Genomic DNA, 12820 nt, shown 5'->3' with positions numbered 1-12820 from the left:
ATAGAAGTTTTGTATTTTATAAATATTGAATTTATCTATATCATTTTTTATTATTGTTAAAATATTTTTTCTGATGTATTTTTTTTTTTTTTATAGATTTGTTGCTTTTGCTTTATTGTTCATCAATATGGTTGTTATCAATTTCCTCTATTTGCACTGCACTTATACTTCTTCTCTAATTCCTGATATGTTCATTTTTATCTCATTTAAAACTATATTATTCAATTTTTTCGTATTCATATGTATGCACTTGTAATTAAGATTAATTATTGATATTATATCTTTGTTGTATCAATATTTACTTTCCTCATTATATTAATTTCTTTTAATACATTTGTTTTATTTTAAAATCTAATATCTTGTTTTATATATATAATTAGCATATAAATTTTGCCCCCACTAGGCAAACGTCCAAGGGACGTTTCCTCTACTAGTATATATATTAACATGTTACATGTGATGGGCAGCAACCACCCGGATACTTAGCTAGTTGCCCATTAGCTATTACAAGTACCAGTTTAGATAATAATTACATGTACATAAATAACAAAATTTCTATATATTAAACTGCTGTAATCATCTAGTCATGCAAATCACATAAATAACATCATATTACATCCCATCAAATGTTAACCAAAACATTTAAACACTTACCATGTACTGAATTAGTGGAAGTTCCTCTTTAACTTCAAAGGGAATGTTGCGGAAGGGTGGGTTGCATTTCTTCAAGCAAACTGAAACCACTTTCACTATCTCTCTATCATCCTTAGTTCCACCAAACTAGGGTGCAGCATTTCAGGCCATCTTTACCATCAACTTACTACCATGCTTTTTTCAGGGCAGCAACCAATATGCACATATAAACAGCCACATCTTCACAACTATGCTCTGTCTTATTTCAACCAACTGGTCAACTATTTTAGTAGCAACAAACATTATTCACATACATTTCCCTAATAGTTTAAGCAACCATACATACAATTTATATCCATTTTGTGGTGCTAAAATTAATCATCAACCATGGATAGAATATAACTATCAAAGGTATAAAGCCACAGGCTATATGACTGGTTTTAATTGCAATTACTCAAAAGGGGATTCAATATGTGTGTTAGTATACCCAGCCCATGTTTAATTGACCTAACAGCAGCCACACAATAAAGCAACTAATTTCACTAGCAATGACTGGACCATACACAAGTTTCTAACTCAATAAAAGTGAATGCACCACTCCTTGTAATTAGAAATGACAACAAAACATTTACCAACATTGTTCAATACTGATAAATTGTAATTATCATGCAAGATTATATAACCTACCATTTAGTTAAAGGGTTAATTCATGATTAGTCTGTAAATAGCCACCAATAACTGCATAGTTATGCCAAGAAGCAAAAATGGTCTGAAATGGCATTACCTATTTATGAACTCCTAGCTTTAACATCTAACCTCGAGTCGAACCATATATATTCATATCACCGTGTACTTGTAGAAATCGATCAACTTTTATATGTTCACACAGCCACCAAGGTTGCAACCAACCCCAACTGAACCCCTCAAAACCTATGATAAAAAAAAAAAAAAAGGAATTTGTTATTCTTCTACATCTAATTTTGCATTACTACTTAAATGAAAATAGTTTAAAGTTAGATACTTACATGCATGAGCCACCCTAACAAACCGCCAAAATAATATTATCATGTGTCCCCCTATCAGTTTTCAGGGACATGGATTTTACAGTGCTCCATTTCACATATATACAAAAGACTCTATGGGTACTACGATATATCACAAGCCCAATAGCTCCCACACCTGCTACTTAGCTAGCCCCTACAAAAAATTATGTCTAACCTCCCACACCTATTAACAAAACCCATCTACTATATTAACCCCAAAAATTTCCAAAAAATGTTGCTTTATTTATTTATTTTTTTGTTAAAGGTTCAGGCCCTCATCGTACAGAAGGACCCCATCCTCTGCCCCTTCCTCTGCCACTTTGTGCCATCAACTCTCCTGAAATTTCATCTCACTCGATATTGTATCAACAATTACAGGTGTTGGACATGGTTGAAAAGCACATTTGAACATAATATGACAATATCATGAGGCATATTCAGGCAAGGATGATTACTGGAACCTCACTAAATAACAACCCACATAACTTCAAGTACTACTTTTCCAGCATATTGCTTAGTAGTAAAATATTACCACAACACATACATGAAATAATAACACAATCCATTGCAATCATCCTTCTATATTATGCTAACTATTAAGCTTACTAGAACTTGTAATAAAGATACATGTGATGCAGCAAACAATTAGTGACTATTTGAGTGTGCGATGCACTTTAAATGACCAAATTTTACCTCTTGTGTTGCTGCTCCTCATGAAGACTCTACTCCAGATTGAGACTGCCAGGCTATAATATGTAGAAACAGTATCCTCTCCACCAACACTTTTGGCAAGTTAATGTGTCAGTTATCCATTCAAATGACTATGTTAGTACAAAGCAGAAAAATAAGCACGCACGTATTTTGCCTTACATGGTCTATTGCCCATTAGTTGTTGCAAAATTTAACTAATTAGCAGGATACCAAAGGTACACTAAAGCAAAATCACCATGTCTAGCTTACTTCATGCCCACTTCAAACATTAACTGTCACCCATACCCTACATAAACAGTCCAACTAAGTCAACTATGTGTTTTTCTTGCCCCCCCCCCCCCCCCCCCCCCCCCGCCCCCCCCGACCACTAATGTTAAGTATTACTCTCTCATAATTACTCTAAAGTGAGGTTCCACCATAGTCTCTCAACGATAAACTATAATGCCTCGAAACAATTAATGATTATTTATTCCTTACCACTATGTTCCAACTAGCTAATTAGTGATGTAAAATTTTCCCCCTTTCCCCTCCCCCTCCTGTGGCTATATTGATAGGTTGGTGGTGTACTTAAGCTAACACAAAACCAAAAGGAGGATATGGTACAAAATGGACAATGGTGAAGGAAGTTGCATCCTTTAAATCCAAAGTTGGATTCCTTTAAACTGATTGCTTCACTCCAGCACAAATGTCTCTCCACATCATTTATGCATCTACACTCAAGGTAACTTCTAAAACTATTACTCTTTCTTCTGGTAGTTGCAACTCTTGAATTCCCTAAGAGATTTTGGCTCCTCAAGGTGTTGGAAAAATAGTTCTAAAGTTGTGCATTACAGAAACAAGAATAGATGTATAGGGATTATGCATTGTCAAAAAATGGTTTCGTATAAATGTATATAATGCCATCTCTTAAAAATTTGAAGATATCGCAGAATGCTATGCACTGCCATAAGGTTCGTTTTATAGCCTCTGATTGAATTTGTACTCTGAGATTGTGATTGAGTTTGTAATCACGAATAACTTCTTCTATACCAATAAATGAAGTACCCCAGCACCCATGACTTGAACAATGAACAAATTGTAGTCGATTATGTATGAATAAATTTTTGAATTTGACTAGGTTTGGATTTTTGTAAACACTACTAAAAAGCATGTATATGTAGATGTGGTGCTAATTCTTTTACCAAGGATGAGCATATACATGACCTTTGATTTTTGAAATTTATTAAAATTGTCTAGGTATGGGATATCCTAGCACAGAAGTTGAAACAAGACCTTCCAGGTCATGCAGATGAGGTATCTTCTATGTCTAAAAAAAGGGTCTTTCATATCTTATTTTGAATTTTAAATTGACATGTTGGTTATTGCTTTTGGAAAGGTTTATGCTGTTATTTGGAGTCCAGATGGTGAAATGGTAGCTTCAGGTGGTAAAGATAGAGTATTGAAGTTATGGATGGGTTAAATTGACTAAGCCCCAATACGTAATTGAAATTTTGAATATAGTTATTCTAATGCTTTGATTGGTGTGCAACTATTGCGATAGCTATCAGATACCATATAGTGTTTTTTGCACTACTTGAAGTGATGATGAGTAAGATAAGATTTTATTAATAACTTCAGAGGGTGTAACCCCTCACTCTCTCACTATCTAAATGCACAATAAACAAGTTGATGCCATCTCCCGCAATGATGCACATTAATGATGGTTCTTAAAACTATGTTTTTCCAACATGCTATTCTAGAAGGCATCACTCACTCTAGTCCCACATAGGCCAAAAATGGTGTTTCATGCACTAACCATGCATCTCGCAAGGAAAGAGATGTGAACGATTAAAATCTTTACAATTGGTCCTCTATTTAAAAATGACACATTTAGACTTAAGTTTTAACATGGAATTAAGAAGTGAAGATAAGAGTCACGAATGAAGACAAGGTGATGATAAATGTACTTTTACGGTTCTATGTATTTATTTGTTTCTTGCAAGGGGACCAAAGAAATTCAAGCAAGACGAGGCGATGATAATGAATTTGGTGTAAAATGCATACAAGTAATTTGAAGTAATTTTTGCTTCTAGAGAATATAACTTTGAAAAATTGTCCTTGTTGCAGTTGGAGTTTCAGTACAGTTATTGTGCACTTGTTTTGATCGTTTGCCTTGTTTCATTGTTTTCGACTGGAGGATCCTCTTGTTTTCCTTCACCCTTGTGTCAAAAGCTTCCCAACTACTTTAAGAACAATGAAGCTTCCTTGTAATTCAAAATGGGCAACATTGTGTAGTTTCATAGCCATAAAAACTTACAGTTGTTCTTAGTCCAAGACTCTCCTGCCCTCGAGTTTGTGAAGTACCATTTGTTAAATCAATACTAGCTTATTGGCATTACTATTATTTAGTAATAAAAAACAGAGATTTTAGTATATAGTAACTAAAACAATTTCAATACTATCATAGAAAATATACTCGAAAATGCATAAATATTATGTTTGAAAAGAAAAAGTGTAGAAGTCACACTTGCTTTATGACATGATTATTATGAAATGCATTCTGCAATATTCCAGCTGATGCTAGTGATGTTTGAAATGTAAGAATTGAAGGGTAGGCAGAGTTTATTTATAACAACTTAGCATGAGTTGCCTATGTGCTATGAATCAAATATTGAAGAAGTTACTCGCCCTCAAGCTTTCAAAAGTGTCCTTTAAAGTCACCTCCACAGGATTGTATTTAAGGCCCAAACTTTCTGCTCTCTCCCTGGATACCATGTAGGATGATGCAAAAGGATGGTCATCTTCACATCTGCAACATAAACAGTGTAGCTCAATCTGTGTCTGAATTCTATTACAGTGGTAGCTGTTAAATGTTACAAAACACACTATCTAATTAACAGGTTGCATAAACCAAGTACAAAAACTTCAAAACAGTCGGTTTGAGGTAAACGACAGTTCAGAAAAGAGTTACATTTATCTTTTTGTACTGTAAGCATTTATGACACAGTAATCTTCAATGTGTAACCAGTGTGAATTGAAAATTGACAAGTTCATGCTAGTATTGGGTATATGGATACATCGCTTACTTTTCAAAAAGTTTTATATTAGGGAAGAGTTCACGCATAAGCTTCACAAACTCAGAAAATTGGAGAACTCTTCCAACTAAACAATATCTTCCACTGGCTAATGGATTCTTGAAGGCTAGTATATGTGCATTAGCAACATCTCTAACATCAACCCAGGGAGAAATAAATGGAATACGTTTAGCACCTGCATAAGAGAATGTCAACTGCTTGCATCACAAAAGATTGTGTCTTTTAGAAGACGGAATCGAGCAGAAACCACTTTCTAGGATAAACTAAGACGTTTTTAAAGATTATGAACCGTATAGTTTCCAAAATTACCTACAAATGAAATGCATTTAGATCTTGATAACTTTCAATTTTTTGAAACATCCCTAAAGAATGAAATTACCATTGAAGTATGATTCCTTCTTTGCAAAAGAAAAAAAAAATCTTTAAACCAACCCTTTATAACTTTTACAAACAGTCCGAAGCAAAGTTGCATGCCACATAGTCATTGCAAGTGTTTCATCATAATGAAGAAGACAAGTAATTCCAAAAGATGTGTATAAGTGCTAAAAATCGTTCAAGATGAAATTTGTAATATTTATTTAGTATTAAGTTGATATAACTGGGATGTTATGCAGTGAGATAAACCATCTGGTGATCGACTTTTCAATTTTTTTTTTCCTGCATGTAATACCTGTAGTAGAAGCTACTCCCATATTTTTTGCCTTTCTGGCAAGGCTGTGGGTGAGCATAAGTTAGGTCTTGCCATCTTTACCTTGACCTTTCATATGAAGCACCACAAGAATGAGCAGCGATTTTTTCCCATGTAATTGTTATAGTTTCAAATAACTCAGGGATTTGTATATAACAAGATTCAATATATTACTTCTAATGAAAAATTTAAATCATTTGGGAAAAATAAAGATGGATGAAGGGATGATAGCATGATGAGGATGCTACACTGGAGTACTCAGGATTCAGGAAAACAACATGAGATCATGAAACGAGAGTAAGCAACATGGAAGGAAATGACACGTCACCCATTTCATTAAAAGTACTGAAATAATAGCTGATTAAAGTTGATTTATTTTGGCAGATAGTTACTAAGAGTTTGTGATGGGAACCAAGGTGGGCCTACTCTTAAAGATCCTTTACAAATTCCAGATGAGCCAATTACAAGATCAAGAGCCAAAAAGATCAAGGAAGCAATGCAAGGATTAGTACAAGCCACTTGGGAAGAAGCTAGCAAGAGCCCAACACTCAAGATGGGCTTGAAAGAAGAAGAACCAACTTTGATCCACTTGATCCAAGCTGTGGAAGACTTGACTTAGAGATAGGGCCTTTAGATATTAAGGCTTTCAATTTGTTTAAAGGATTTTTATTATTAGTTTAGAATAAGTGGGCTTGAGGATGCTTAGTTCACATGTGTCTTATTTATTTGAACTAGGGTTTAGAAGTACTGTAGCACGACACTGTTCATGCTGCAGTACCCGCGGCTACTGTTCACTAAGGGCATTTTCATGTTTTGGGGAGGGTATTCAAAGGATGTAATCAGCCACTCCAAGGGCTAGATATTTTATTTCAAATTTTAATTGTGAGTGTGTTTTCTCCTCTTGTTCTTACTTGAACTCTTGAACTTATCTAAGGTAAATCACAACTTTTGTGGCGTTCCTCCTCGTAATTTGGGTTCTTGAGGTGGGATTTCAACGGGTCTAGATTTTGATATAATCTAGGTTCTTAAAATGAGTTCTCAATGGGTCTAAATTCTCCATCCATAGATTTGAGTTTGGCATTCTTGGATGAGTTTTCAAATTGATTGTGGGTTCAAGGGATTCTCTTCCTGCGGGTTCATATCATTTGGTATTCAGAGCTCAGTTTCCAATCAGGTCTAATTCTATATTTTATTTATTGCATCTTTAATTTTAGGGTTTCATTGTTCTAGGGTTGCAAAAAAAAAAAATGCACAGAAATTCGTTTTTCCCTGGGGCTGCCAAAATTTGCATCATCTAGGATTTGAAATTTCTAGAGTTTTATTGATTTTCTTCTATTTCCTTGTCAATTTGTATATGTTTGAATTCAGTTGTTTGATTATCACAATTGAATATTCCTATTTGTGGTTGAATTGTTGAGAAAAGAAGAGAAAAGAAAAGAAAGGAAAAAAAAATCGTCCAAAAAAAAGTATAGAAAAATACAAAAAATTTTCTTGAGCCTTTCATCATAGGGATTGTGCATCCTTCATTATAGTTGGTATCTTGTGTTATAGTCACTCTTCCATTCGTATAATTTCCGTGATTCTCGTGTCGTTTCTTTCCTTCCGTGTTTCTCTTATTCTTGTTTCTTGGATCTAATTATTAGTTGGGATTAAACAAGGTTGCTTTGTCTTGATTGAGTTCAATTAGTTCTGAAAGAACTTGAGTGGGAAAACTAGAGGTAAAATGCAAGAGAGTGTGAGATTATTATAAAAAAAAAAAAAATAGAAGAAGTCAATTCAGAGTGAAACACGAGTGGAGTGTCATCATTTGAGTGTAAACACGTAAGGGAGCGTGTGAGGTCCTTTTTTTTCTGCTAACATTTTTTTTGTAGCACATTATAATGTCTCACTATAGTGCCTCATCACCCAAGGGGATAGTAGATAACTCATTTGTGTTGCAAGCCATGCAACAACAATTTGCGTGGATGAACATGCTATTGGGGGCAATGGAGGATAGGATGAATCACAACAAGCAGAGATTAGAAATTTGCAAAGTGGGAGAAATTGGAGGCGACGTGTGCCTAGGGTTGAAAATGCATATGAGAATGAAGGAGATGATGAGGATGAGGAAGACCTAACATCTTAAATTGGGTTGGGTAGACATGGAGGAGTTAGGCATGAAAGAGGATGTGAGGGGAACCTAGGGGTCGAGATGGTGTCAATAGAGACTTGGGGAGCATCAAAATGAAAATACCATCTTTCCAAAGTAGAACTATCCCAGAGGTTTATCTAGAGTGGGAGAAAAAAATAGAGTTGGTATTTGATTGTCATAATTACTCTGAGGAGAAGAAAGTGAAGTTGGCGGTATTTGAATTCATTGACTATGCTATTATTTGGTGGGATCAATTAGTAACCACTAGGAGAAGAAATCATGAGAGGCCTGTAGAGACATGGAGAGAGTTGAAAGCTCTCATGAGGCAGAGATTTGTACCTAGTCACTACTATAGGGACCTTTATCAAAAGCTCCAAAATCTTACACAGGGGTCTAGGAGTGTGGAGGATTACCATAAGGAGATGGAGGTGGCTATGATTCAGGCTAATGTAAAGGAGGACCGGGAGGCCACCATGGCTAGATTTTTGAGTGGTTTGAATAGAGACATAGCCAATGTGGTTGAATTGTAACATTATGTGGAGATAGAGGACATGGTGCACATGGCTAAGAAGGTGGAGAAGCAATTAAAGAGAAAAGGGACAGCAAGGTACACTTCGGTTTCTAGCACTACTTGAAAATCAAAGTGGGATATAAATGATCCTGCTGAAGCAAAGAGAAAGATCGAACCACCTAAGGGCAAAGATGAGGGACCTAGCAGCAAACCCAAGGTAGAATCCCAACCTTTAAGGAATAGAGATATTAAATGCTTTAATTGTTTGGGTTCAGGGCACATCACTTCTCAATGCCCAAATAGGCGAGTGATGATTATGTGTGGCAATGGGGAGGTGATGACTGAGAGTGAGGATGATCGTGATAGGGTGCCCGAGTTGGTTGATGCTAGTGATGATGAAGGAGTGATATACGCTTTGAGTGAGTCTTTTATTGCCAGGCGTACTCTCAACATACACATTAAGGTGGATGATGCCGAGCAACAGAGAGAGAACATTTTCCATACTAGATGCCACGTCAACAGCAAAGTATGTAGTATGATCATTGATGGAGGGAGTTGTACTAATGTGGCTAGTACTACTTTGGTTGAGAAATTGAATTTACCAACTTTAAAACACTCTAGACCATATAAATTGCAGTGGTTGAATAATTGTGGGGAGGTTAGGGTGGATAGACAAGTGTTAGTTCCTTTTTCAATTGGGAGGTATTAGGATGAGGTGTTTTGTAATGTTGTGCCTATGCATGCTGGCCATATTTTGTTGGGGAGGCCGTGGCAGTTTGATAGGAGGGTGACACATGATGGGTTCAAAAACATGTACAGCTTTGTAAAGGATGGCAAAACAATCACCTTTAACTCCAAGCCAGTTCTATGAGGACCAATTGAAACTGAAAAGTAAGCTGCTTAGAATAGAAAGAGTGAAAATGAGAGTGATAAAAAGAAAGAGTGAAAATGAGAGTGATAAAAAACCAAAGAGTGAAAATGAGAGTGATAAAAAAAGAATGAGTGAAAAAGAGATTGAGTAGAAAAGAAAGAGTGATAGTGAAAATGAGCACAACAAAAAGAGTGAAAGAGAAAGTAGAGATGTGGCTGAGAGTAGAGAAAAAAGAGTAGAGCCACGAGAGAAAAAAGAAAGAGAGTCTGAAGAGAGGAAAGGAAAGACAAAAGTGAGTTTCTATGCCAGAGAGAGTGAGGTTAAGAGGGCTTTCTTCGCAGATTGCCTTATGATTTTTCTTGTATATAAAGAGTCTTATCTTACTCTTGATGACACTCACTAGTCTCTTCCTAGTTTGGCTATTTCCTTGTTGCAGGAGTTTGAGGATGTATTCCTAGAGGAGATGCCTAATGAGTTGCCACCCATTAGAGGCATTGAGCATCAGATTGATTTTGTACCTGGAGCTGCTATTCCAAACCGACCAGCTTGACCGGTGCAAAACTGCAAGTGCACAGTATCGTAGTTTTATAGTAAAGTAATAAGAAGAGTATCGTCCTCAGGGATTGGTACCTTACTCTTGCCAAATACCAAAATTATGCTAATCTCAATTTTATCTAGAGGAATCGCTAAGGTTTTTGTAGTAGCAAATAAAACTAGATCAACTCAAAAGAAATAAGTAAAGAAAGTAAAACTGATGTTTGAAGATCAAATTCAATAGGGAAGAAAACTTCTAGGAAATCGATTTCACCATAATTCTTCACTATGCTTTTCTCATCCAGCTAATTTAACTTAAACCTCTTTTGTCTATTAGCAAATCTCTAATTCATCCAAAAGCCTCTTTCGATAGTCAATTGGAAGTGATTCTAGTTTATCAATTCACACAAGAGTATGCAAATTAAATAATCAAGAACGCAATAAGACCAATGATTTAATTACTACACAGGTTCATACAAGTCTTTCGATCTCTATACTTACCTATGCTGAAATATCCAAGATCTACCCTATGATTCCCTCTTTCGATAGCAAATCACAAGATTAATAATCATCTAATCAATGGCCAGTTAATTAGAAGCATTAAACTCAGAATAAATCAGATAAACAAAGAGAGAATTGCATTAAATTAGCATGGACAAACAAGCATAGTTCGGAATTAGGTTACATCGTTTTCCTAGAAAGAAGAAAATTTAGCTCATGCTAGAATTGGAATTCAACATAAACGAATTCACCATAATTGTTCTGAGAAGATGGGAAGAAGAAAATAAACACTGAAAAATCCTCCTTGCAGCCTCAACTGGTCGTCAAAAGCTCAAGGGAACGATTCAACGCCTTTCTCCCGTCCGTGCTCGTGTATGAATCCAACGTACGTGCAATAAATTGGAATTCCGTCTCCAAAACAAATGATTTGAATCCCTCTAGTTATGTTTTTCTCTCCCAAAGAGTGTTCTCCAGTCAAAAACCGCGGCTCTAGAGTGAAGAATGGCCTTTTATATGGTCCCACGGCGGAAAACCTAAAATCTGTCAAAATACGATGTTCGCTCGAGCGGGGTGTCGAGCGCGCGTCGAGCGTTCGACTCTGCCTGATTTCGCTCGAGCATCCTATCGAGCGCACATCGAGCGTTCGACTCTGCCTGATTTCGCTCGAGCGGCAAATGTCTCCGCTCGAGCGATCTTCGTTTTTCAGCAACCCGCTCGAGCTCCCTGTCGAGCGGCAGTCGAGCGTTTGAATCTGCCTGAATTCGCTCGAGCGGCCAAAAGCCTCCGCTCGAGCGAACTTGTAAAATCTGCAATATGAAATTTTGCAAGCCATCAAATACCCCCAAACTTACAACTTTGTTTGTCCTCAAACAAAAAGAAAAACAAATGATAGTTTAGGCAATATCAACTCGACCCCAAAGAGAAGTATCATCACTCACCAAGCTTTTATGAATTTAGATTTCATCTCTAGTATCTTACTCTTTTAACATCAAAGATAGCAAGAAAATCAATCAAAAATTTTGCAATTTGTCAAGCAAGAGTTAGGCGTTTACTTCAACCTAAAGCTAAGACCTTGAGTGTGTGTGTGATATAGTCAATTTAACCTCAAACCACCTGCAAACTCAGATAAAAGTAGAACAACCAAAATCAGAAGAATTCTCTTAAAACTTAACCCCATAAGTCCAATTTTCAGAAATCCTCTCCACTAATGTAGTCAACACCAAAATCAAAGATCAAAAGGTCTTTATTAAGGTTGTAATGATAGGCCACAGGGTGAGGGTTAAGAAAGAACTGGATATGGGAAATTAAATCAAACTGGGAAAATACTTAGTGAAAAGAACATTAAAAGAGAAACTCACATGATTCAAATCATAGCTCTTTCTTGGCAATATGCTCATACTTGTGGCATTATTATTGCTGTAATCACTGATGTAATACCAACACTTCCCTTAACAAAATTTGAGGTAATTCACATTCCGCTTGGCGACTTCTTTTTCTTTTCTTTTCTTTTTCTTTTTCCTCTTCTTCTCTTTTTTTTTTTTTTTTTTTTTTTTTCAATCACTTCCTTTCTTCTTCTTCTTTTTCTTTGATCAAATAGAGCAAACATAATACGTTTCATCATGAAACCAATTTTCTCTTTTAAATGTAACTCTCCACCAAAGTATTTTCTCAAACTATCAACGGTAGATTCATTGTTTTTCAGGCTTAGAGCGGGCATGGTTTATGTAGTTTAAAGAATCAATAAAGGCTCATGAAGGCTCAAGGGGGTTGACTATGGAAACACACCATGTAATGATGGCATGACATTTAGGACGGCTGGGAAAGCTTTTTGGTTATGCCAAAGAAATGCCTAGATCATTTCTCTAATATTTGGTCTCAACTAGGATTTCGCCTCAAGGACCCATCAACGGATTCTAGAGCAAAGCAAAATCGAACCTCCCTCTTTCAATTAATTCAACTTCTTCTCTTCATAAGCAAAATGGAATAAGAGAAAAACGACTATGTGCTCAATTGTGTTCAAGGTCAAAGATTTAAACCAAAGTACCCACAAAACTTCACTTGACATAAAAGAAATTTTTGAAAATTTTTCTCAAAACCATCTTCAATCACAAATTTCAGAGTCA

At 36.0% G+C, this 12820-nt stretch overlaps 1 protein-coding gene across 1 annotated transcript in view; it reads right to left on the bottom strand.

Annotated features, from left to right (window-relative positions):
* Positions 1-5030: 5030 nt before the first annotated feature.
* Positions 5031-12820, bottom strand: part of LOC122310223 (phenylacetaldehyde reductase-like) — a 46763-nt gene continuing 38973 nt past the window's right edge. Inside the window, exons 6-7 of the mRNA XM_043124104.1 lie at positions 5453-5636; positions 5031-5175 (exon numbers count right to left, since the gene is read on the bottom strand). Of these exons, the coding sequence (XP_042980038.1) occupies positions 5031-5175; positions 5453-5636 (329 nt within the window). The remainder of the gene's footprint in view (positions 5176-5452; positions 5637-12820) is intronic.

Source organism: Carya illinoinensis, chromosome 5, assembly GCF_018687715.1.
Source record: "Carya illinoinensis cultivar Pawnee chromosome 5, C.illinoinensisPawnee_v1, whole genome shotgun sequence".
Classification (NCBI taxonomy): domain Eukaryota; kingdom Viridiplantae; phylum Streptophyta; class Magnoliopsida; order Fagales; family Juglandaceae; genus Carya; species Carya illinoinensis.
This window is presented reverse-complemented; position numbering and strand designations above follow the sequence as displayed.